Source organism: Caretta caretta, chromosome 3 (assembly GCF_965140235.1).
Source record: "Caretta caretta isolate rCarCar2 chromosome 3, rCarCar1.hap1, whole genome shotgun sequence".
Taxonomy (NCBI): domain Eukaryota; kingdom Metazoa; phylum Chordata; order Testudines; family Cheloniidae; genus Caretta; species Caretta caretta.
The window spans coordinates 16,028,750-16,054,856 of record NC_134208.1 but is presented as its reverse complement, the minus strand read 5'-3'; the positions used below and the strand labels follow the sequence as shown (position 1 = coordinate 16,054,856).

Here is a 26,107-nt window from a genome sequence, read left to right as displayed (position 1 = left end):
CAGGGCTCAGCCCTGGCACCGCTAGACTTGGCAGGTCATAGCCCCGGCACCTCTGGGCTTGCCACGTCAATTATGAAAATAAAATAATCTGTTTGAGCCCTGGCACCCCTTTCATTACAAATTAAGCTCTGTCTACACTCCAGTGCCCAGAGCCAGATGATGCCACAGAAACCTGAACTCGCCTCCACCTGGTGGGCAGAGTTTTCCCTTTGAACCCCCACACCCCTGCCTGTATGGAAGTGATTGGGAAGGGGGAAGAACCCTTGCGCAGAGAGGGGCAGGCAGAAACCTCCACCCACCTGCGGAGAGGCGCTGACCGATTCCCACCCCTCTCGCCCAGCCTGAAGCAGCAGCCGGCGTTGACACGAGCTCGGAGTGCGGGCGGGCGTGCTGGGGAGGGCGGAGAGCGGATTGGCTCGCGCAGCCTGGGAGGCTGAGCCGCGGGCGGGCTGATTGGGCCCGGCTGCCGCCCGCCCTCTGTGGCCAGCCCGCCTCCCCCGAGCCGCTTTGTCAGGGGGGCGGCAGCTCCGCGGAGCCGCGAGCCGCGAGCCGAGCGGAGCAGCAGCCGAGGCGGTGCACGGGGGCTGCGGGGAGGGAAAACGAGCCGCAGCAGGTAACTTCAGGCCCAGGCTGCGCGGTGTCCTTGCAGCGTGGGGACCCCCTCCCCGGGGGGTAGCAATTGCCAGGAACCCCCCCCCCCGGACGGGCATGTCCCCCGCACCCCCCAGCCCGTTATATAACAGCCCCGTGGGATGCTGTCACGGGGAGGGGGGCAGTTTCCTGCTCTTCCCGGGTGTGGGAGGAGAACGCGATCCCGCTTGTGCCCCCAGCGGAGGGGGTGCCGCTGCCTGGGGGAGCAAGACATGGATCGTGCCCAGCGCTTGGTGTCACGGCTTGGGGGGCTCAGCAGTTCTCCGCTCAGGGCTCCGGTAGGGGCTCCCTGCGTGCCCACGGACCCCGGCCCCTTGCAGGGGCGTTCTGAGCCTTCCAAGGGGTCTGGGGGGAAAAGGCGCGTGTGGGGTGGGGGTGTCCTCATCCGGGAGCAGCGACTTTGGCAAGGTAGTAGGGAGCCCCTCGGGGACCCGGCTCAATTTTTTTCATTTTGTTTTGGCTGGGTCTGTGACCGCCCCCGCGTGATTTCCCCCCTCCCGCTGCACACCCATCAAGCGCTACAGCCCCCACAGGACCAAGCCACGCTGCGCTGTCAGAAACGTGCTGGGGTGGATTGGGGGATCTTTGGGGGGCAGGGGGCAGGTATTGTTGGGGGCTTGTGGAGTACTGCGTACAGCCTTGGTATGTTGCAAATAAAGGGAGGGGTGTTTGGATAATTCAGGGGGAAGGGGGCTTGCTGTGGGGTTTGGAGATAAGTTACTTATTTGGGGTGGAGGGAATTTTGGTTAAATGGGGAATTGACAAATGAAGGAGTGTCTCATGTTGGGGTGTAGAGATGTACATAGGATTTGGATAAAACCAAATATGGGAGATGCTAAACGGGGTTCTGCTGTGCTGAATTAAACCTCTCGGCTCACATAAAAATCAGTGGAAATTAAGTGATGACAAACCTGTTCTGACCGCTTTGTGTTGCTTCTGAGTGTGGAAGTACAATGAAACCTGTACCCCATGCCCCTCCCAAAGGGACTCTGCGGTTTTGAGAGACCGCTATAAAGACAGCCCTAGGATTCCAGTACGGTTTTATCAGACCTCTAGTTAACTGTCATCTCAGCAAGCAGTTTTCTCCTGGATCCATGAGTAGTCATTTAAGAAAGTTTTCACTCCCCATCACCTTCTAAGTTTGTGTCCATAAATTCTTCATACATTTATTGTTTTCAGCAACTAGATTAAAAATAAAAGTGGCAGATTCTATAATGTTTGTATGGATTTGTTAGCATGGCTTATATTTCACATTTTAGATTTTCATAGTCTTCTGTAGCTATATATAGAAAAATAACTTGCTCCAGTTTTGTTTGTTCATAGAGGTTGCTCTGTGGAATAATTAAGCATTGTTCTTTTAAAATCATAGCATTACTCCCAAGCAACTCTGTTGCTTCAGTAAACATACAAAACCAGTAAGAATACAAAACCAGTACGCTTTCACAGTGAATACAACATCATCCTCTGAGAGTCTGAGGTCTAAGACCATTGTGTAGATGGGAAATTGTCACAGGAACTACAAACTAACCTTCTGTTTTGCTCAGTGGATGGTTACTAAGTGGGAAATATGTCCATAAGTATTGTAAACTTGGCTCTGTGGTTTCTTCAGTGCAGTAAGAACCGAGGACAGGTGACCCCTCCCTTACCCCAGTTTGAGGAGGCTGGGGCCCATCTGTCTGATGTATTTGATTCTATCTTTTGCCAAACAATGTGCTTGGCTGGCTGGTTCTTGCTCACATGCTCATGGTCTAACTAATTGCCATGTGTGGGGTCAGGAAGGAATTTTCCCCCAGGTCAGATTGGCAATGACCTTGGAGGTTTTTTTGCCTTCCACTGCAGTATGGAATGTGAGTCACTTGCCAGGATTATTTGGGTGTATCTCATGTAATAATTTCCCTGCTATTGCAGGGGCATTGGTGCATCTCAGTACCTCCTATTCTCTGCCTGTGGCACACAATAGCCTAGGCTCCTGTGGGCTGTAATACCATGGTCTAATTTTGGTTGTTGGGTTTAGTCTACAGGTGCTGGGTAGTGTTGATGGCTTGTGATATACAGGAATCAGAGTAGATGAGTAGCTTCTGTTCCTAAAATTTATGGCTCTGATGTAGGCTCTGTTTGTATCCTGGGTTTTGGTTTGTTCCCAACTGTATTAAGAACACTGATGGCTACACTGATAACACCCATATGATGGTGCCTGGTTTGTAAACTTCTTCTATGTACCAGCCATGGCATCTATAAAGAGAGTTTCTCCAAACTCTTATATTTTGAATGGCTTCAGTTTTTAATTTCCAATTGTAATGAAAGTGTGATAGAAGACTGCCTGGATGGTTATCATTCTATAAGATTGTCTTGAATTTCTTTTCTTAAAGATATAATTTATTAGCCTTACTTTTTCACCATGTGTGTCCGTATCAATATTTTAAAAAGCAAAGCAAAACTACAGTCGTGATCCCACAATGTGATGTGCAGACCCTCACTTCATCGGATGTGATTTTAGACATTTTTATTGCCACTAGAGGGAGCAGTCATAAACCTGAGTGCAATACAGGCTATATTGCTTCTTTGTCTGCGGCAGTCCGTTCCTATTGTCACTTTGTGTCCAATTCGTCTGTCTCTGCTCTGGTGAAAGTTCCACTGAAGCCAACAGAAGTGTTGCCATGGTAGGGATTGTGGGACTGGGATTTTGGCGTAATAACGAAACACAAAGGCAACTTCTCTAGTGTTGGTCTAACTCAGCTCCTATTGCAGTCAGTGGGAATTTGATTTAGGCCAGCGCTCACGTGTCTGGTAAAATGACTTTAATGAGAGCAGAGTTAGGCCAACGTTGAATGCATTTAAAATTCTCAGAGAGATTGCTAATGTGTCCAACCTGTCCTGGGACCAACCTGGCTACAACACTGCAAACAACGCTTTGAAAATCTCACACACGCTGCCTGAAGACAAAACTGCCATTGACTTCAGTAGGAGCAGAAATGGGCCCCCTGCTCTTCGCTCATTCCTTTTAGATACAAGACGGCAACTTTTGGTTTATTTTTGGTTTTTCTATTTTTCTCATTTTCTGTGGAATTAGTTTTCCCAGAAGGTTTGTATCTATTTAGTCACTTGCAATTTTGGTTATATTTAAACCTTCTTCATTAGTAGCATTTTGTTCCGTTATTCTATTTTTAGTTATGTAGTTTGTCATGGCTGGCAGCACTGGTCAAAAAAAAGAAAGAAATGCTTCCTAGCAGTTTCAAGAGATCCTTAGTTATAACTTGAATATGTCCCCAAGGGACCTTTTAAAAACTCTTTTAAGACAGAAAAGCAGTTTCTAAGAAAATACATTATTAATTTCCATAAATATAGTGTAGAAATGGATATGTAAATGGTGGTAATTGAGTCCCAATTCAGCAAAACATATACTTAAGTCCATCCAGCAAAGCATATAAGCATGTGCTTAACTTTAAGTGTGTGCTTAACTGCTTTACTTCAGGGTCTAATTTCATAATAATATATACTTAAATGTATTTTCAGTCTTTGACTCGCAAGTCATTCTCTGTTGTCCTGATGTCATAATGCCCCTAGTGGCAATTCCAGTAGAATGAATCAACTGGTATCTATTGATTCCTGCTGGCCTCTACTGATTTTGCTGGAGAGCCATTAGTTCCAGGAACCAGTATACTTTTTGAATGGTTAAATAGATCCACAACCTAGTTGCCAGAAAGAACCAGGAGAGAATTTTCAACTAGAATTTCAACGAGGGGTCAGGAAAGTGAGGATTTTGGGTGATATAATTCATCTTGATGCTGAGGGCCTTCACAAAGTCTCTGAACCCCTTCAGCTATGAGGAATCACTGAGCTAAGAGGGTGATGGGGCTTTTGCACCACTTGAGCACCCAGATGGTAGGATCTGGGTTGGCTTAGAATAGGTCAGAATGGAGCAGAGCATTGGGGTGCACACAAACATAGTGGCCAGGAAACTCCATATAAAGGATGTGGAAGGGCAGTGGCCACTTGTGTGGTCCATATGCTAACGGAGTAGTGGCAAGGGGCCTGTACTACCATTCTGTGGGTTAGGAATGTGTTTAACACACACATGGGTTTAATACACACACACACTCCACATAAATGCTCTGTTTATGCATGTTTGCAGTGTTGACCCTTTGAGTATTGTAGTTTAATACCCAGAATTAAAACCAATGGCCAAACTCAGCAATGATGTTTAGGGGGATACAAATTGCATATTGGTAAGGTGATTTAAAGGAGACTCACTTACATATCAAGAAGCCAGAAGAAGATGAAACTTATATGAACTTGCACTCAGACTTGCCTCTGAATTTGACCTAACATTTCAGACTCAGATAGGCAAGGGTCCTGCAATGGGATGTGGGCCCTAATGCCCAAGCAAAGGCTCATTGACTTCAGCAAGATTCCAGGCAATAAGATTCAGTGGATTCTCTGATAAGGTCACAGCATGCTTGGATCATTAAATCTGAGGCTGTTTTTCAGAAAATTACTCCTATTGGAATTCTGAATAATTAATCAAGTATAATTTTTGTTATCTTAGGTGTTTCTAAAAGCTTGTTTATATAAAAGCTAAATTTGGGGCCAAATTTGAATTCAATATTTGTTTGTTTGTTTTTTAATTATAATGGGTCTGATTCCCACTTACAGTAAGGCTCTGTAATAGGGTGGTCTGACCTTTTAAGGGCCGGGGTCCTGGAGTCACACAGTCTAGTTGGATGATCAGATGGCTGGGAAGGGGTCAGGTGTTTTATATAAAGGACTGAAAGAGTTCAGGTAGAAGGTAGCTGCAGGAAGGAGATGGGCCCCAAGCAGGGGAATTGAAAGGAAGAAACGCTTTCTATTTGACAGTGAGAGCGGCAAGAGGAAAAGCCCCTGGGAACTGTGGCAGGCTGAAGAACAGCTTTGTTTTGGTGTTTTGCCTAAGTTTGGTGTTTGAAGACTAAAAGGCTGGCCCAGAGGAAGATTCTAGGTGAGCCCTTCATGGGTTTGGGGAGACAGGCCAGCAGCCTTACAGGCCTCCTTTACATTTTCAGAGCTGTGTGACGTGGTAGTAAATAACTTTTGACAGAAGCAATAGAATGGGGCCTTAGTGTAAATCAGAATGTGGCCCAGTTACTATATTATACCAATATACCTGCTTAAAAATAACCAGTTAGATGGACTTCAGTGATTTATAAGGAATTAATTCTCTTTTTTGTGGGGGGGAAGAGGTTTCTGATGACACCATGAGCTGTACATACTTGTGTGGTATTTATTATTAAATGTTTTGACAGAGTTATTGGCAAGAAATTGTTTCTGGCACAGGTTTGTTTGAGGTGATAAATATATTTAGTGGCTGAGTAAATACTAAAACAAAACAGATGTTTGATAACCACACAATCTTTTTGTTATGAACATAATCCAGCATTATGACATGATTCCTAGGGTTACATGGATGAGAAAATCTCGGCTTGTGAATGGCTGAGAAGTCATTGGAAGGGTTAGCAAATTCTTCTATTGTTTACGCAGAGGTCAAGAAAACTCAGATTTGGAACAAGGGCTGACAAATCAAATCACATATGCACATCTTAATTGGCTACAGCTGAATCCATATGTTAGCCAATCAGATGACATGCAAATCTGTGTTTCCTGAGGACTTTTATTTAGCCCTGATAATGCTTCAGAGACTTCCCAGTTGATATTCCAGAGGAGCCCTGACTTGTAATGCCAATAGACCCCGGTTGGCGGCGGCTGGGATCAAACCTGGGACCTCTTGAGCTTAACGCTTGAGCTGAAATATATTGGTGTGTTAGCCAGGGTTGTAGCACACATCAGTCTCTAGCTGGCCTAGGCATCACTAGAGGGGGACAGAGTGCCACACCAAGCATTTCGGGTTACAGAGTTATCGAGGATATTAGATCGACAAGGTGGGTGAGGTAATTATTGGACCAGCTTCTGGTGTTGAGAAACACAGGCTTTCGAGCAGACACAGAGCTTTACAATAACATTGCATACAATTGTTAAGGGTGTGTGTGTGTGTGAAGACTGTGTGTAGGTGCACTTCCCCGCATCCTGGACAGCGAATACTATTATCCCTCTGCCTAATGGCAGCTGATATCAGAGCCTTGCTGGCTGGTTTCTTAGTGGAGAAGAAATCAGTGGCTTGGAGTCTGGATATATTTTAAGTGTACCTTGTTTTATCTATAGCACCAGTCCTGGAATGGAGGTGGTTACAAAATATGCAGGACAATCCCTTCTCAGGAATCTCAACTCAACACCGACCCAGAGACCAGCTCTGTCTTAAGAATTTACTCCAATTGGAGGTCAAGGCAGAGAGCAAGTGTAACCCACGCATCTCCTGGGTGTGGTGTTCTGTCCCATCTAGTGGCACAGAGACCACTTAAAGAGAGAGATAAAATGAGTCTGCTCTACAGCCTTAGCTAACAGCCAGTTGTAGCTACAGCCTTTTAGCTCATGCTGTAGAGGTTCATGCACTAAGTTCGAGAGGTCCCAGGTTCGATCCCGCCCACTGACAACCGGGGTCTGTCAGCGGAACACAAGTTCTCCTGCTGCTCATACAGCAACCTCTGGATAGAACCTTGCATAACAGAACCAACAGCAGCACACGTCTTTCTAAGACTGATCATTGTCTCACAAACAGAGAAAAAGAACTTGGAAGGCTGAGTAACATCATCACCTGGTGGTACCTGATATAACAATAATCCCCTTCAGGGGGTTTGCTTTTATTGCAAACTTAATTAACAAAAAAACCCCAAACATCTGCTTTCTCCCCAAGCTTGCCTGCCCTTTTGATTTCCTGTTCCTTCTGCTTGAGAGACCCTCCTAAATTCAAGCTAATTGGACATACCTACTCTAACCTTAGCGTGACTCAGAACAAATATCTCTGCACATCCCTATGCACGGTTCAAATACCTGACATCAGGATGACTCAGTAGAAGAGTGGCTTAAGATCTGACACCCTATATATCTGACACTGCTATAGTTACATTTGATTTCTTTGCTCCCTTACAGAGGCACCTCCCCTCACATAACATCCCTGTGGAAACCATAGCAATTGCTTGCATGGAACAGTAATACTAGGAAAGTATTTAATCTATTTTTAGCTGCCTTTTAATGTAATTTAGCACCTGTAAACAAAGGAGAGCCAAGACCTTGTGACCAGCTAGCTCTCCACAGACTATTGGCAAAGGTTAGGTTGACTACTGGTGGTCAGTACACCAGGTTTTGGTACCACTGGGCACCGCTCCGTACAAACATCACAAAGTATGACTGTCTGACCCCAGTGTTCCTGAGCTGCCTGTGTCAATATCCAGTGGCCTGGTACAGTAATTAGCTTGGGCCCCTACAGTATTACCCTGAAGGTACATCTACACTGTATGCTTCTTTTGTGCATAGAGAACATATAATATCCCCTCCCCCCCCCACCACCACCCCCCGTAGCATGGGTACAAATAGCAGCATAGATGGTGAGGGACTGCTTAGGTAAGTAAAGACACTCCTGAACCCTGTGGGTATGTACCCTACACGCCTCTCTACTTACCCAAGCAGTGCCTCCCTTTCCACACTGCTATTTTTAGCAGTGTAACATCCTGTTGCTTCCCCACTCCTGGAGCCTCTTTCTGCTGCAGAGAAAGGGCCAGCAGCTCCCTGTGGCAAGAGTCTTTCTTTGAAGCAGGGAAAGTGAGACTTTTGGGGGCGACTTTAGATTCTTCTACATGAAGGCTTTCTCTTAGTCAGATGCGCCCACCAATAACCACTTTTGCTCTCTCTTTGATGTAAGATAATTGTATGTTGTGCAAGCCTGTGAAGCCAGTGGGGTTATACCAGGGGTATAGTCATGGCAGATTGGGCCTGAAGGGTTCATGTTACTTATTGAGATTGGTTTTTCATAGATATTAAAGTCAGAAGGGACCATTATGATCATCTAGTCCGACCTCCTGCACCCCGCAGGCCACAGAATCTCACCCACCCACTCCTGTGAAAAACCTCTCACCTATGTCTGAGCTATTGAAGTCCTCAAATCGTGGTTTAAAGACTTCAAGGAGCAGAGAATCCTCCAGCAAGTGACCCGTGCCCCATGCTACAGAGGAAGGCGAAAAACTTCCAGGGCCTCTTCCAATCTGACCTGGAGAAAAATTCCTTCCTGACCCCAAATATGGTGATCAGCTAAACCCTGAGCATATGGGCAAGATTCACCAGCCAGATACCCAGGAAAGAATTTTCTGTAGTAACTCAGATCCCACCCCATCTAACATCCCATCACAGGCCATTGGGCCTATTTACCATGAATATTTAAAGATCAATTAATTACCAAAATCATGTTATCCCATCATACCATCTCTTCCATAAACTTATCGAGTTTAATCTTAAAGCCAGATAGGTCTTTTGCCCCCACTGCTTCCCTTGGAAGGCTATTGTTTCTAAATATCACAGTGGAGTTGTACACAGTATAATCCTGGGCAGAATTTAGCCCTAAGAGTTTTAGTTGCATCAGTAGTTACAAATGTTAACAAGGAACAGCAAGTAGTATGCAAGAGAACAAGGCAAATCGGAAACATCTGAACAAACTATGTAAATGTAGCCCTCTAACCACTTCCTTTCAGAAAAGATAATTTCTCCTACACCACTTGCATATAGTTAATTGTTTTAAGTAATCTGGATGTCTCCTCTTGGGTCCTGATCCAAAGCCATATTCTCAAGTCTATTCCCCCCCCCCCCCCCAATGTTTGTTAAAACTCCTTTAAAGAAAGTGTTAATGAGCTTAGAACAACAGGACATATATTCTACAGCAAACCTTAAATTCGGCTGCAAGTTTATTCTGTATGGAAATAGTAGAATAACAGGGTGTTGTCTTAGCTATATGCACTGCTCCTTTCAGCCTTTCGATAATATCATTTTTTTGAGGCGCTTTACCTTTTTTACTTTGATTTGAAATTTGGAACCATCCTTAAAGAACTTTTTTGCTTTTAAATCAATTTTGAAACTGTTGGTTGCAAACTTCTCTTTTTGAAGGGTGTGTGTGTGTGTGTGTGTGAGTGTGAGAGAGAGAGAGAGAGAGAGTGTGTGTGTGACTGTCACACACACACACACTGTAATGAACTAGCGCACTGAAGTTTTGCTTCTGTCTAGCTGGAGTCCAGACTACAATGCACCATCATTGGGTTCCCTATCCCTTGACCCTGTGACTAGATCATTTGTTTTTGTGAAGTGGAGGGGGCCTTAACCATGTCTTTACTTTCAAGGCCCTTTGTGGCATAGCCTCACTCCAGTCTCTCATTCTGTATCGAGAGGTTGACTCCCACTTCTGATCCGCTGATGACTAGCTTCTGTCTCCAACTAGTTAAATTTTCAAACGAGCACCTTTGTGCATTCTCCCTTGTTGGCCCTCATGCTTTGGAGGAGTTCCTTGTAAACGTCTAGAAAGCTACATTTGTTCTGTGTTTGTACAATACCTAGCACCATGGGGTCCTGGTCTGTGACTAGGGCTGCCAAGTGCTATGATAATGAATATTATAAATATGCCAAACTTATGGATATGTCCTAGAATTTTATCATGTTTAATATACAGTTAGGCCTCTTTTAGGCTGCTAGTCAATATTTTCATTAATGGCTTGGATAATAGAGTGCAGAGTGTCTATAAAATTTGCAGATGACACCAAGCTGGGAGGAGTTGTAAGCTCTTTGGGGGACAGGGTTAGAACTGAAAATGATCTTGATAAATTGGAGAAGTGGGCATCACACTCCAGGAAGGATGTGGACTAATTGGAGAGAATCCAGAGGACGGCAACAAAAATAGCAAGTTTAGAAAACCTGACCTGTGAGTAAAGGTTAAACAGACTGGGCATGTTTAGTCTTGAGAACAGAAGATTGAGAGGGGGAACCTGGTAACAGTCTTCAAATATGTTAAGGACTGTTTATAAAGAGGACAGTGATTGATTGTTCTCCTTGTCCTACCTTCATTGGACATGAAGTAATGGGCTTAATCTGCAGCAAGGCAGATTTAGGTTAGATGTTAGAAAGATTTTCTTAACTACAAGGATTGTTAACCAATTCCAGCACTTAACTAGCGAAGCTGTGGAATCCCTATCAGTGGAGGTATTTAAGAATAGGTTAGACAAACACCTGTCAAAGATGGCCTAGGAATACTTGGGGATGGACTAGATGACCTCTTGAAGTCCCTTCTGGCCCTACACTTCTATGATTTTATAATGCAGACCTGGTCCTAAAACTTTGGTTTGAATCTTATTGAAGTTGATGGTGGTGTCCTGGGTTTCCAGCTCAAGCTATTGCATTGCTGTCTAGTGAAAGTGACTTTCAGATTCAGCTTGATTTCAAGTCTCTCTTCCAGGACTAAGAATTAATTCCTGTAGAGACTTGTGTGTATGGTTTAAAAGCCTTATAGACTAACCATCATATTTTCTCCATGCCATTAGGAATGAGGGGAGAATCGTATTTCCTTGGAATGCGAGGCCCTGGTCACTATGGCTGTATTCTGGATGATGGGGGACTTTTCCTGCTCTACTCTATAGACAGAGACAAGGATATAAAGAGATGTTTTGAAGAGGAAGATTTTCATGAAATAACTGATTTCAATGATCTCCCAAACTCTCTCTTCGCTTGTAACGTCCACCAATCTGTGTTTGAAGGCGAGGACAGTAAGGTATGGTGTGACTTTTCCACTTACATGTGAAGTATGGAAAGTATTTGTTAACATTTCAATGGTGCAATGCTTGTTTTACTTATGTGGAAACTATATTTTTTTAAATGCTCATGTATGAGGGAACTGTAGCACAGACATCAGGAGTCTTTTTTTTGGCGGGGGGGGGGACAGGCAACAGCAGTCGGCCCCAATATTTGACTCCTTAAATAAAACTTGCCTGCTAACTATAGTGCATAAAAAGGTTTTGGGTTTTGTTAACATTTGTGCAAATCTCACCAAACATGTGGGCACATGTATCATAGCAACTATCACTGCAGACATGGTGGAGGTGGCAAAGCTAAACACATGAAAGAATGTTTCTCCTGCTCACTGGTAACACATTACTGTGATGTTACTGCCTTTCCTGTATTGCTCACAAATGTTTTAAATTCTGATCTGAAGTAACTTCTCACCTGGGAAAGTGGAAAAAGGTGGTGTGTATCCCCCCCTCCTCCTCCCTCCCCCCCGGTTTCATTTTTGCTGAACTTCAACTATGCTAGTTACGTGGAAATTTGAAAATATTTATAGTGCTATAATTATGCTTGTAAAAACTGAACTGGAACCCTTTAAAATCCTCTAGAATCCTGATGGCTGAGCAGCAGGGTTTGTGGTTGAAAAAGGTTTGTGCAGGAGGTGTGGGATTCTTGTTTCTTAGGAAACACAGATTGGGGTATGGTTAGAGGGAGACTGGTTTTAAAACAAAATTGATATACTTCTATAATTATCTGGGATTAGGCTTGGCTGACTGTTGCAGGGATACCCAGCCTGGTAGTTAAGGTTACTTGGGTGGCGACACATAAATTCTTCCCCCCCCCCCCCCCCCCGGATGGAGAATCTCAGACAAGATGACTCCAGTGAACATGGAAGTCATTTTCATTGGAATTGCCTGAAGGCCAGGAATAAAGTTTATTTAGGATGGAGAACAGAGAGTCCGTGTGGTGGGGGGAAGGTATGGCTTTAGGTTGAAGGACTCCCAGGTCAGAGCACCAACAAGTTGGCCTGTAACCCTTTGTGCTATTAAAGGCACTGGCCAGTGTTCTTGGTTGAGGTTCTGCAAGTGGAGTTATTGTGTGTGTGTGTAGCTTTACTCATTTGTTTGGGGTGTTTTTTTACATCTTTCTTCAAGGTAAAGATGATGTCTTATGTACCCACTGTAAATAACATGGATTAGGGGGGAATATTCCAAATCTCTGCGTCATAAAGAAAATGATCTGCTATGGGGTCCCAAACTCTGCTTACTGCTGGCAGCCAGATTGGCACGAAGGTGATCAGCAAACTTCTACAAACTCTTAATAATAATCTTAGAGAATTGTGCAATCATAGGTCCTAATACTGAGGTAACAGCACCACCAGCTACCCTACCATGCTCTGTTGATAGATGTTGCCAGTTGGTCTGCCACTGCTTATTGAATATTTGCAGCTGACCGGCATTGTTAGGGTGTTTCCCTATTTGCTGCCTTGAGATGCAGGTGATGGGAGTTAGTTGCTCTTTGATTTAGGAGTGAAAATCCCATAGTGGGATTTTGGCTCCGGATTTCCTAAATCCTTTTTGGAAATGAAATGAAATGCTAAGAGCTGCAATGCCGCCTAAATACCTTAAAGAAATCTGGGTCTTGATTTCAATGGGAGTTAAGGGCACACAGTACATTGCAGGATTGGCATGTTCATTTACCTGGGTCTGGCAGTGTAAAAGGGCATTCATGTGGAAGCAAATGTGAATCTTTGGGTAGAATCTTTTCAGAAAGATTCATAAGTAAAATCTCCTGAAAGTTTCCTTTAGACACACTGTACACTGAGTTGCTCTATTTGAAGCTGGATTATTCCAGTGTTTAGCTGATGGCTTAGTTAATAAAGGAACTGGTGGTCACATAACTGAGAAAGGGACAGCAATCTGTGAAGATGTGCAAGAGTAGAGTTTGTCTTAAGAACAGTGACTCAGCTTTGGAGGTAGATGCTCCGATGCCATGTCCACATTAGTGAGATGGAGTGTGCCTCCATAGATAACAATGGATTATTAAGGAGTTCTGCTTACAGGTAAGTAGTGACTCTCCTTTTATTTCACAGTCTGTATGTTAGACTAGATAAAATTACACTATAGTTTTCAAGAAACACAAATGTGCACCAAGGGACCTGATTTCCCTAGAACGAATACTTGTGTTCCCAGCTGATTTGGTTTCATAATCCTTTCTGTTATTAACTACTACTGCAGGATAAGAACACACATGATTCTAATATAAAATCTTGTACGTTTACTAGGCTAAAGTAACTGTTGGTTGATTTTTGGTATTTTAATAAGTACCAAATAAGTGCTGATAATGGACTCCTATCCTACAATATCACTTTTTAAATCCAGTCTATAGCAATGGCACAGTGGCGTGTTATGAAAACCACATTGATATAACTTATACCGACAATATATGCATTAAGTTTTACATGTATTATAGCCCGAGAGTAAGAACTTTTGCAGTATGATTGTGTTTGTTGACTTTGCTGCTCTTTGAAGCACATTTTTGGGGGGTAGGGGGGTCTGGTACAGATGGGTTTTTACAAAAGATAGCGCCAGAGGAGATTGCTAGTGTAAATTATTGTTTGATCTGGTGGGTGAGCTTGAATCCTAAATTTTAAATCTAAGTTCTAGGTGCACATGGCATATAACAATTTTAGCCTATTGGGGGTCACATTGACCATTTTTAAAAAACTTCATTTTCTACAACTGATGTTTTAATCCTGGAGCTGAAAGCACTTGAGACAAACTATACTTATAAGCACATGGTAGTTTGAAAGGTTCTTTGTTTCAAGTAAAACAAACCAAATAGAAGGATTAATTTACTTTCATTTGTCTGGGGATCTCTTTTCTGCAGCTTGTCACGTGGTGGTTGTGGGTGTCTAAATATGATAAGAGTTTCATATCTAAGTTGTGGCTACCAAAAACTCAAATACCTTTTCCCTACCTCAAAATTAAACTTTAATTTCTTATTTGCTTTCTCATATCTACCTCCTTAGATTTCATATGGTTCTTTCCTTTCTTCTGCATTTCTCCCTCCCTCCCTTTCTTAGGGCTGGGTCAATCAGAGAGAAATCCCTTCTGGTTTAGCTAAATGCAACCTAAATTTTTGGGTTATATCATCCTGCGGACTACAGACAAATGCTGCCTGGCTGGGAGAAGGATGGCTAAAGATGAAGCCGTGCTGGAGCCATTGGACTTGATCCCAATATCTGATTACAGCCCCTTCATAGCAGTGTCTTTTTCTGAATACAGAATCACCGCTGCTTCTCCTGCTTTTGGCCCTCTTCATCTTATGAGGAAACCTTGTGGATGCCAGAGTAGAGGAGATCTTTCTGATCTGGAGGATCCATTTCAAGAAGTGACTGCTTGCTCAGTGGTGGCTAAGGAGAGGAAAATTGAGGCTATAAATGGACAAAGCTCTCCTCCATGATTGGCTGCACCACAGGAACTGAGAAGCCTTTGGCTCAAAACTGATTCCTTAGCCCAGAAAATACAGTTCAGAAAGCAAAGCAACGTTCATACTGGGCAAAAAACATTTGTCTGAGGACCACTTCCTGGTGGATGGATAGGTGGAAAAGAAGAGCATGCAACATGCACATTCTGAGAATTTCCATGGACAACAACTTACCTGTAGATGTGCCTGGGTTAATGTCAAGGCTTTTCATATGAAATATAGACTAGTTAGTACCCAGTTTGCAATCTGATTAGAAAAGACAGAGTTTCGGAGGAGGAATAAAAGCACAGAGAGGTGAAATGGATTGCCCAAGGTCACCCAGCAGATCAGTTGCAAAGCTAAGAACAGAACCTAGGTCTTCTGACTCCCAGTCTATGCCCTACCCACTCGCCCTTTTTATTTTTAGATTACAAGCTCTTTGTAGCAGAGACTGTCTTTTATTCTGTGATTGTGTGCAATGACCAGCACAAAGAAGCCTTGGTTTTTGGTAGGGGCATAGGGCATTTTGCTACTGGAAAATGAATGAAAACCCTGGGAAACAGCACGCGATCCAAGTAATTGGTTTAAGTCACTACTCACTTGTGAGAAACTGATGGGATTGCTTGTGAGTAAGATTTGGCAGAAGTGGGCCTCTTATTTTTGGCTCCTAGAGTAGCTGAATGAGAGGAGCTGCTCCTTGCCTGTCCCTGATAAGGAAGCTGTGTTGTGAAGCCAAAGGGCATGACTTTGATAACAGTTTAAGGATGTGTGTATGTTGCTTTTAACTTAGCTAATTGCTCAGTATAACCATAGATTTTTTTTTTTCCTCTCTGATCTTTCTATTTAGTATAACAACATTTCTCTGTACTGCGTGTATTAGTGTTTTCCTTGTAAACCCCTCCTTTGTGGGAGTTCTGTAACTTGACTCTAATTCCCTTCAGGCTGGAAATGGTAAATATACTGTAACTGAAGCACACATTTATTTTCTTTTAAGATGCTTTAGAGTTGTAGTTTAATAAGCTTCAGGATGTATTGATACTTAAATACCAACCTCAGAGGTGCCTAGAAATCAGAGAAGGGACAGACACTTGTCTCTTTGGTCAAGTCAGCTACTTCTTCTCTTGCTTGCTTCTGTGTAAATCAGGAGTAATGCTATCAAAAGAGATGGAGTTACTGATGGAAAAGCTAGTGTGAGAAGAGGATCAGGTTCTGTAGGTTTAGGTCATTATGGTGTAGCTGGTCGCAACACTATAGCGAAGGTCGCATTACAGATTTGCATTTTCCAGCAATGGTAGCGAGAGAGAAGAGCGTATTTATCCCTGAATCAGTACTGAGATCCATGTAGGAACTAATAGGAGGTGATTTGTTAGTCTGGTGACTTTGGTCTGTGATTGTAGAGTATGTTCTGGGGAGGTAATTATTTAAACTTAAAATAAATCTCCAGAACTGTAATATATGTGCGGGGGGTTGGGGTAGAGAGAAGAGTGCAGCTGAACTGATGAAGCAGGATTGTAGCTTTCAATGGAATGTCTACAATGGGAGTGCAGGGAATAGCTAGTGATTTCATGTTACTTTTCCTGTTTAAGATTCTTCAGCTTTACTAATACGTTGGGCATGATCCTGCTTTCATTAAAGACAATGGAAGCTTGTTGCTGACTTCTATAGCAGCAGGATTGGGGTCATTCTCATCACAGCCTCTTGTCTCAGTCTATAGGATTGGCTGTAAGATCATGCCTTAAGCAAACTCTGTAGCCTGGTCAGGGTATTCACATATGTCCCTGATCCTTCAAAGATTTAAACACATGCTGTATGCACTGAGTCCTATTGACTTCAGTGGTGGGTAAAGTTAAGCTTGTGGTTGTTTAGTAATAAATATTATTTTTCCTTGTGTACCTGAATTAATTTTGTTAACAAAATAAACCACTGCAGCTACTGGCAACACTTAAGGTGCATTGCAATTCAGTGAACTTTCTACATTGCCTCTGTTTTGTATAAAAATCACAACGTTCATTCTGGAACTGAAATTGGTAGTTGTTTTACTTTTCTAAGCCAGGCAGGGAGGCAATGTGACTGGGCATCATGAGTGGAATGTGTTCTAGCTTCCATGTTCAGGAGGCACATGTTGGGATGCAGGTTTTGTTTGTTTGCAGGGAGATCTGCACTTTTTGCATTTTTAAAACAGTCTATGAAAACCCAGAACCTCTCTGGCCATATGACATCACTGGAGCCTCTAGGTGTTGAGTCATCATTATTTTTAGGAAGTGGCACACTTGTTTTGTTCTAATAATAGTATTCAGGCCTGGACTCTGTGGAAAGTCACCCCAGCAAAGATGAAGTCACTGCTCCAAGGCTGGAATGGAATGCAGACTCCATTCCTGGCTTCCTGGTACACTTATTGTTGCTTTATTTTACTTTCAATTTTTCTACCTTTTAAGGTTGTATGTTTATTGGTGTGATAATGCTATCTGAAACTGCCACTTGAAATGGTGGGATGTTTTGTGCTCGGGGATTTTTACCTAGTCTGTATATAGCAGAACATAATATGGTATGAATGTGTTAATCCATCACTTGGTAAAAACAAAACCTTCTGCACAGGATATGTACTATATAGGCAGCTATCTATAAAGAGTCTGAACAAAGGGATAATGGTGAAGCAGAATGGGGTCCTTTACCACGTTATGGCTCATAGCTTCATTATGAAATCTTAGGCTAGCGTCATTCCACCTTCTTCTCCATCTAGGCAAGAGTCTATAGACAACAGTGTACTATCATCCACTGTTATTTAGACCACAGTAGCACTTGTGTGCTAGACACTTAGTAAATACAGAAGACATTTCTTGTTCTGACAGTCATACAGTCCAATGAGAACCTTTATTTCCTATGGCTTTTTTATCCCACCATCGTCATAGGCTCAAGTCCTTTTCCCTGCAGTCTATGCCAGTGCAATATTTGAAGTGCACAGCGGCAGAGTGGCCACAATTTTATTCAGCTCCCAGGAATTTTACCCTCTAGGAGTCTGAGTCTCACTTGCAGGTGGGATTTTAGTTCTTGGATCCTCTCATTCCTTCATTTCTACAGATGTCTGCCTTGTGCTTCACAAGTGTCACATTGCGCCCTGTCTATCACAGAGTGCTAGTCCTTGCTAAAGAATCAGCTCAGTACCCACTTTTGGAATTAGGGAATCAGCTGCGATGGGTCAGAAGCTTGCGAGACCATTGCGTCCTTGCTTTCTGCAACAACAGGGCAGCAGTCATGCACATGTAGGGGCTTGCCATTTATTTGAACCCCAACATACCATAGTTCTGGGACTATCAAACTTGAGCTGGTACTGCTATCCCCAGTATGTACAACTGTCTTGACAGCCCTACAACATATGAGTTTTGGGGTTCCCTGGCACATGATATGTTCTGGGATGCCACTACATGCTTAGCCCTAGAATGGAGCCAACAGCAGGGGGGAGAGAGAGGTTGGAAAGGTCAGTATGAGAATGTTAGTGGTGGAAAGATGCCAAACCACAAAAACGCTCCCTTTCTGGTTGAGAGATACGTTTCAGTGTCTACATTTTTGTAGACCCAGTCTGCCCCTTCACAATTGTAATGCATATGCCTGAGGAGGGATGTTAAATTTGTTGTAGGAAGTCTCACTGAGAAGTTCCTGACTTTACATTCCCTCTATTAACAAAGTCATTTGCAGAAGGTATTAACAGTGGATCAGGCTATTGTTCCCAAAGAGAACTAGGTTTTTATAGACCTAGCACCTGATCCTGCTCTTGTCTGAATCAACTCTAAAATTCCCAGTGAATTCAAGTACCTTGTTGCAACCGGCATCCTATTTGCTAGATGGCCGACAGCCTGCTCTCTGTGTTCTTGTCATTCCTGTTCATAGCCAGGACCATCCAGGAAATGAGATGGGAGAAGGCCACACTAATTCTACTCTCGCTTTCTGGCCAAGTCAAATGATCAGCTTTCTGATCTGATAACCTTGTTAGAAGGCACTCCCATGTTCATCTCCCAAAGAAAAGACTTACTATCCTGGGGCCCACTGCTTACCACAATCTAGGCAGGTTGAATCTAGCTGACTTTTTAATGGCTACCCTCCAGGCATCCAAAAACTAATAAACAAATTTCAAATACTCCTCAATTTGGCAAACATTGTAAATAATTCTTAATTCTGAAAATATTTCTAAAAGTAAGTTTTTAATTCTGAATTTAGCACCTGGTTAGTACAGTGATAGGTGCTTGGTATATGCCTGAGACAATGTCTGAGTTTCAGACTCTGCCGCAGAGATTTATAGTATTTGAGGTTTATTTTCCTATCCACCTACAGTGCATTTAGGTGCATGAGTGCCTTCACGTTGATGGGAGAATGTCCCTGGGTCCAGATCAAGAGGATTAAAGGTAGACTTGCGATTTCTGCAGCTGAAGTTTGGAATGATGCTTCAAAGCATGCAGTTATAAGACAGCCATTGCTAATTTTATAAAGATGAACTTATGAACATTTTTCCCAGAACACATAAGACAACCCTCTTTAAATTTGGAAACTTACTTTTCTCTTATAAGCTTCTGTGGAAGCATTCTTCCTAGAATTGCTTTTGGCGGTCACGTCCTGCTCAGCTGCACGCAGAAAGTGCTCACCATGCCATGAACAAAGCACAAAGGGGATGTTTGCTTGGGAAAGAACCAACTAATCAATATAAATAACCATAATGACAACTAAGACACTCCTATGCATGTGGGTTGTATAAAGAGTATGCACTATTCTAAATAGTGTGGTGTGTTAGTGTAGTTGTTGGTGAGTCCATGCCAAGATTTAGGAAGACGCTATGTGGTGACATTAGCACAACCTTTGCATCCTAATCTATGAGCTAGGGAGAAGACCATATAGTTCTATGTGGCCTCAGTAAAGAATCCCCCTTATATTCATTACAGCCCAGTCCTGTTTCGTCTCTTTATCAGAAAGGACACTGCAGGATAAACAGTGGAGATGGGTCTGGTCCAAATACTCCTGAACTTTAGGGAAATTTGTACTAATGTCCCAATTGGCTCCCTTCTATAGGAGGCTGATCCAAATCCCTGGATCTGAACATCCCTGATCTTTGAGGAAGTTGGGATCTGGACTGGAACTTTGAGGCTGGAGCATCCTTTCTATTTAACAGTGGTTGAGAGCAAGCACGTAGGCAGAGTACGGCAAAGAACTTGCTCTGAAAGGGAACATCTTTTGCTGGTTGTCTTGGTCTTCCTCAATAATTCTGCATGAATTTTTTTTTTTTTGAGAAGTTAGATGCACTTACAATGTCTTCACTGTGCTAGAACACAGCTGAGTCTGTCACAGGATAGTAGTATGATATATACACTTCTGGGAGCATAAAAAGCAAAACAAACCAAAAATACTGCTGTAATCTACCCATATAATTTTATGCCATTTTATTCCTAACCAGCTCAGAGAGTTTTGGATTAGAGTACTTTGTGTCAATATTTAACAGTGAAATATTTTGGTCAAGTTTACTAGCAACTGGTACTATTTACACCTCATGCCCTGCATTGTTTCTGCATTGTTGTCTCTCCAGTCCAGGCATCTGTGGAGTGGCATAGCTTTGCCTGACTTCAGTCAAACCCATGGGGAGGCCTGACCACAGACAGAATAAATAACAGCAATAAACTCAGACTTTCACACACTGATATACTTTTGCATCTAATTTAAATCCTAAAAATTTGGCCCAGTGCAGTGTTAAACTTAGAAGTAAACTCCTCTGAGTGCTGATGAAGGTAACAAGACTGCATCTTCTAAATGGAAAGAGGTTGCATGCGTGTCATTTGTAGCAAGGGTCTTGGTTCATTTCATCAGATGACTTTAATCTCCACTGAGAGCAATAATTTTTTTCTCATTCCTTTTTGCACTGCCTCTTTAGTAAACAAGACTCCAGGGAGTCCAATGGAAAGTCAACAAATATCAGTTTTTCTGGTTGATAATCATCAAAAGTGCAGTAAAGTCCTCCTAATGCAGCAGCTGTTCTCAATCTTAATACCATCATTGATATCAGGACTTGTGGCTGGATTAGGATCTGTTTTCTGGTCCAAGGAAAAGGTTTCCATATGAAGGTCAGCCTTTGCTACAAGTAGATGTGCACCATCTTTATGTAAATGCTACATTCTGGTTGAATAATGTTCAGTGCAATAGGCTTGTAATTATTTCTAAAGCAAATTGCAATTATAAGGGAGTTTTAGAATTAGTACAATACATCTTTTATTTTGCCTAGCATCAGTCAGTCAAACTATATCCATGCAGAATTAAATAGCAGTTACCAAGTGAAATAATGAATAATAGCAGAGGGAGGAGAGAAATCAAGCAAGGGGGCAAAATTATTTTCAAAAGTTGAAAAGAAAGGAAGACTGTATAAAGCAGAGATACGGGAAGCTGTTCCATGTAGCAGCGGAGGAAAGAGGATGCAGAGGAAAGAAGGCCAACAGTATCAAGACTGGCAGTGACAGAGAAGGAGATGGTGCTAGACAGGCAAAGGAAGATAAGATGTCTAATTTAGAGATGAATCTAGGGGAAGAGAGTTCTCAGTTGGTGAAGTTAGATCATTGTGCATGTTAAAACAAATGACTCATCCTCTAAACTTCAGGTGAAACCCTGCCCCATTGAAGTCTGTGGGAGTTCTGCCATTGACTTCAGCGGGGCAAGGATTTATCCCATGGTTAGACTCCAGGGGCCAGATCTCCAGCTGGAATAAATTGCAATAGCTCTAGTGAGGTTAAACTATGCCATTCATACCTGCTGAGGATCTGGCTCTATCTCCGCATTTGGCCCAATGTCTTTGCTTATGAGCTTTTAGCAAATCTATGGAAGGTTTTAAAAAATGAAGAGCCTGATTCTCTACTGCCCTGCAACTAGTGTAGTCATTTATACATGTGTCAAGTTCGGTAGTGTTTTACATCCCCGTTATCCTCACTTTACACAAGGAGGGCACGTTGGAACTGAATCTTAAAATTAATGTGGAATTAGTGGAGTTGTATGAGAATGTAGATAGATTACTCAACCATGCAAAGAAGTATAAAAGAATCCTTCAACCTGTGGTGTGCTGGATGGAGTCTAGAGAGCAGGAATTTAAGGAGATGTAGGGAAGAGTTACAGTATTCGAGGTGAGAGATGATCAAGGCATATATGAGGATAGGCAGTGTCCTGCATACTTTGATTGTTTTAATGTTCATTGCAAGTCAGCTGAATATAAAATGCATTAAGAGATTCTGTTCAACACTCACATTCTTAGCCATGTTAAAATTCATCCCTGGATGTTACTGGAACTGGTATTGCCAAGATGTCTGATCTCATTGCATCCTTAGCACTTAGTATGTTGGGTTGCCTTTTCTTCTAAACCACAGTCATATTGGCTGAAATTTTCAAAGAGTCCTATGGAAGTATGGCCCCCAACGCCTATTGCAATTCAGTGGCAGTTGAGAGCTTAGTTCATTTAGGCCTCTTCGAAACTCCCAGCTACTTTCTCCTTGTTGACTCTATGCCTGGTGTTTAATTCCAGTGACCCTTCCCCCTCCCACCCCCACCCCTTTTTTTGTTCTTGATCACCAGCCACTCAATCACGGTCCAAAAGAACTAGCTGTTTATCAAAATGCCTCAAAGTTAAGAAGCTTTTTATGATTTAAAAAAAAACAAAAACGGCTTGAGCCAGAGATATCCTTGGCTAAAAATGACTGTATTCCAAGCTCAATGCAAAGGCAAGAACTAATTCCCACTGAAGTCAAGGGGGGCTCTTTTTATTAGCTAAATTGCATAGCATCAAGCCACAGCCCTGACTGAAGTGATGTGGAGCTGCTCCACAGCTGGGGAGATCAGTGAGGCATGTGTCTTAGTAGGCACAATACTATTCCCTAACTCCCTAGCATAATGAGAGAGTGGACAAGCTGCAGTACCCCTTGGCCTGATGCGGACTGCTCCCTTGGGTGAACCCAGCCAGCTCCACTTATGGGAAAGTCCTACAGAATTAAGTAGAAAGCGGTGACCTCTGTACTATTCTACAGCAGGGATATTATTACATTCTCTAGGATTCTATAGGATGGTACAAAAAAACCCTATAGAATGGAGCTCATCCCCTGTTAAAAGCTAGAGAGTTTTAGTCATTCTACAAGCCCTATTATATCACCATAGATCATTACTGGTTCCATACCTATTAAATTCTTTCAGGCTTGTCCATAAAAGTTTGCAGGCTGATGTAGAGGAAGGGGGGGGCATGAACCCTCTCCTCTTCACCCTCTCTGGGGGAGCCATCTTTGGGTAAACGAGGGAATGTAGAGGGAGCAGTACCTTGTGATAGCTCTTGTGGGTGGGGTTGCAAGGATCCTGGTACTTTTTCTGTTCACCACACACCCATCCTGATCTCCCCTGGCTCTTCTGGCCCATTCATTTGAATGGGGGTTTAATCAGGTAACAGATCCTAACCTTGCTGTCCGAAGCACTAACTCTGCTACATGCTAGCACTGTAATTACAAAGCATACTAGGTAATTTTAATTATTCGTCATGCATCCTGGCGGGAGCGCTCACCAGCCTAGGGAGCTGACCTTTCCAGATGAGCGCACTGTCAGTTTGGTGGATATGATCTAAGTTAAGTCATTTGTTGCCTTATTTGACATAATTTTGTTTCTAATTATTTTCGGAGTCCTTTGGGTTGGCCACCTACACGTTAACGTGGATTGTTATTTTAATCTCCATCTCTGGATTTGAAGGGGTGGCTCTCATGTTATCTCAACTCTGTTTGGGAAATTCAGAAACATACGGTGTAATATACTAAGAATTGCTTTCTACAGTCAGTGTTCCTGCCATATGCTCCCTCTTACAGGTTTTTCACACCAACGCCAACAAGAGCCATTCTCTGTTTTGTAATCTGATCTTGTCCTGATTCGTTGTTAATTTACACCTCCTGTTAATTATTTACACCAGACAGATTTCTGTCTGCTAGAGCTTATCTTCCTGATGGATGGTGAGTGGATGCTGCATAGCAGCTCCTGGCTGTTTGTGACTCAAGGGCTTGATCCCGCATGGTGCTGAGCTCCCTCAATTCCCATTAACTTTGGTGAGAAAGAACTGAAGGAATTCAGCATCTTACAGGAGGGTGCCTTTTAGTGTCTTTTTTTTTTCCTTTCATAAAATCATAGAAGATAAGGGGTAGGAAGAGACCTCGGGAGGTCATCTAGTCCAACCCCCTGCTCAAAGCAGGACCAACCCCAACTAAATCTTCTCGGCTAGGGCTTTGTCAAGCCAGGCCTTAAAAACCCCTAAGGATGGAGATTCCACAACCTCCCTAGGTAACCCATTCCAGTGCTTCACCACCCTTCTAGTGAAATAGATTTTCCTAATCTCCAACCTAGACCTCCCCCACTGCAACTTGAGACCATTGTTCCTTGTTCTGTCTTTCCTCCCTTCTATAAATCAAATTCTCAGCATCTCTTGGCATCCACAGCTCACAAATAGCCCTCCTTGTTGCTGCTGACCGTTTCAAGCAGAGGCGCCGACTTTGTGATTTCCCTGGGGGTGCAGGACCCCCGTTCTGCCCTAGACCCCGCCCCTACTCCACCCCATCCACACCCAAGTTTCCACCCTGCCTCTTCCTGCCCTATTCCTTCCCCCCAGGACCTCCTGCACACCACTTAACAGCTGATGATGTTAGAAGAGCTGATCCTTAGGGCTGTCATTGGGTGCTGAGCACCCACTAGTTTTTTTCCATCTGAGTCGGTGCCTATGGTTGCAAGTATCTCTTTACCCTTTCTGTCTATGTTACGTTACTGAGTGTGTGTTCTTGTAGCCCTTTTAAAGTGAACACACCACCTTTTATCACACTTTCAGAGCAATTAGAGATGGAGAAATCCATCCCCCTGAAGGTGCAGGATTGTTCTTAGAAACAATCTCCAGTGCTTTGTCCATTCCAGTTTCAAATGTCTTAAATAACCGGGCTTATGCTACTTCTCTTGGGAGGCTGAGCCACAGACTTGCAGCTCTTGCCCTGAGGAGTTTTTTCCTAAAGAGCCTAAGTCTCACTTTCTTAATTTCATCCTCTGAGCTTGGATTACACCCATCTGTATTAATTTATGCAGCCCCACTCACACCGTGGTGTTTATGCCCTTCAAATAACTCCTCTGTCCAGTGGTTCTGATGGTGATCATATGTGTACTGCACATTTATTTAAATTTCTAGGAGCCTGCCTGTTTGTAGAGGCAGCTGTCACTTAGCAAGTCAGAGCTAAGATAGCATGTTCCTGAGGAGATACAAGCAGTGCTCTCTCATGGAGAGTTTACTTCTATTCTCTTCCTTCCCCCACCCCTCTTTATTTTTTAATGAAAGTTGAGATTCTTTCATAATCACTTTATCTCCAGGGTCTGAAGCAAAACTTCAAATGTGAGACTCATGATATCATTGTGAGAAGTGGCAACACTGTGTTGCCAACTCTGGCTGAAGCTATTCCAGGAGATTTTTTTTCCCCCTCCCAACATGATGTAATGTCATTTTCTTAAAATATCCTATTAAAATCTCCCAGATTGCTTTCAATTGATAGTGATTCTGTGAGACTCCAGGCCAATCCCAGAGGGTTGGCAACCCTAGCCTCTAACCGGAGAAATACTTCCCCCCTCCCCCCGGCCATATATCCCAGTGGAGTTAACATCATATGTCACAGAAGAATTTACTCAGACACTTTATACAGGGTCCTAACTCCTGCTGGCAGAGTAGGTTAACAAGAGAGCCCTGTACTGCTGTGCAGGCTTACAGATCTCTGTGGCAGTGACTATTAGAGGAGACTAGTCAAATGTTTTCAGGTAAGTAGGTGTTACAAGCCTCCAATAAGAAATAATTATGGAGTTAATCTCCCAGGAATCAACTCCCAATACTAGGATTGCTGCTAAGCAGATCCTGAGGCTCAGAATCAGTGAAAATTAGTTCTAGCAGCATCTTCCCTCTGAGATGGCAGTGACTGATCATACCTGTCTCTTAGACAAGTGCTATTGTTCCCCTCTTACAGATGGGGAACTGAGGCGGGCAGCTAAGTTACTTGTCCAAGCTCACAACAGGAAATCTGTGGTGACACCTAGGACATGGAAAACCCAGGTTCCATTTCCTCCAAGTGCCTTAAGCGCTGAATCATCCTTCCTTTCTCAGATGGAGAAAGTTCTATCTTCATTATTCAAGGCCCTATGTGAAAGATTATCAGATACAAAGAGAACGCATTAGGAAAAGCCAAGCGGCACCTAAGGGTATGTCTACACTGCAATTAAAAACCCGCAGCTGGCCCATGCCAGCTGACTCAGC

The 26,107-nt window shown here is 43.1% G+C and overlaps 1 protein-coding gene across 1 annotated transcript in view; it reads left to right on the top strand.

The window, feature by feature from the left end:
• The first annotated feature begins 461 nt into the window (after window positions 1-461).
• Window positions 462-26,107, top strand: part of RCAN2 (regulator of calcineurin 2) — a 165,917-nt gene continuing 140,271 nt past the window's right edge. Inside the window, exons 1-2 of the mRNA XM_048845692.2 lie at window positions 462-613; window positions 11,091-11,317. Of these exons, the coding sequence (XP_048701649.1) occupies window positions 11,093-11,317 (225 nt within the window). The 5' untranslated portion in view covers window positions 462-613; window positions 11,091-11,092. The remainder of the gene's footprint in view (window positions 614-11,090; window positions 11,318-26,107) is intronic.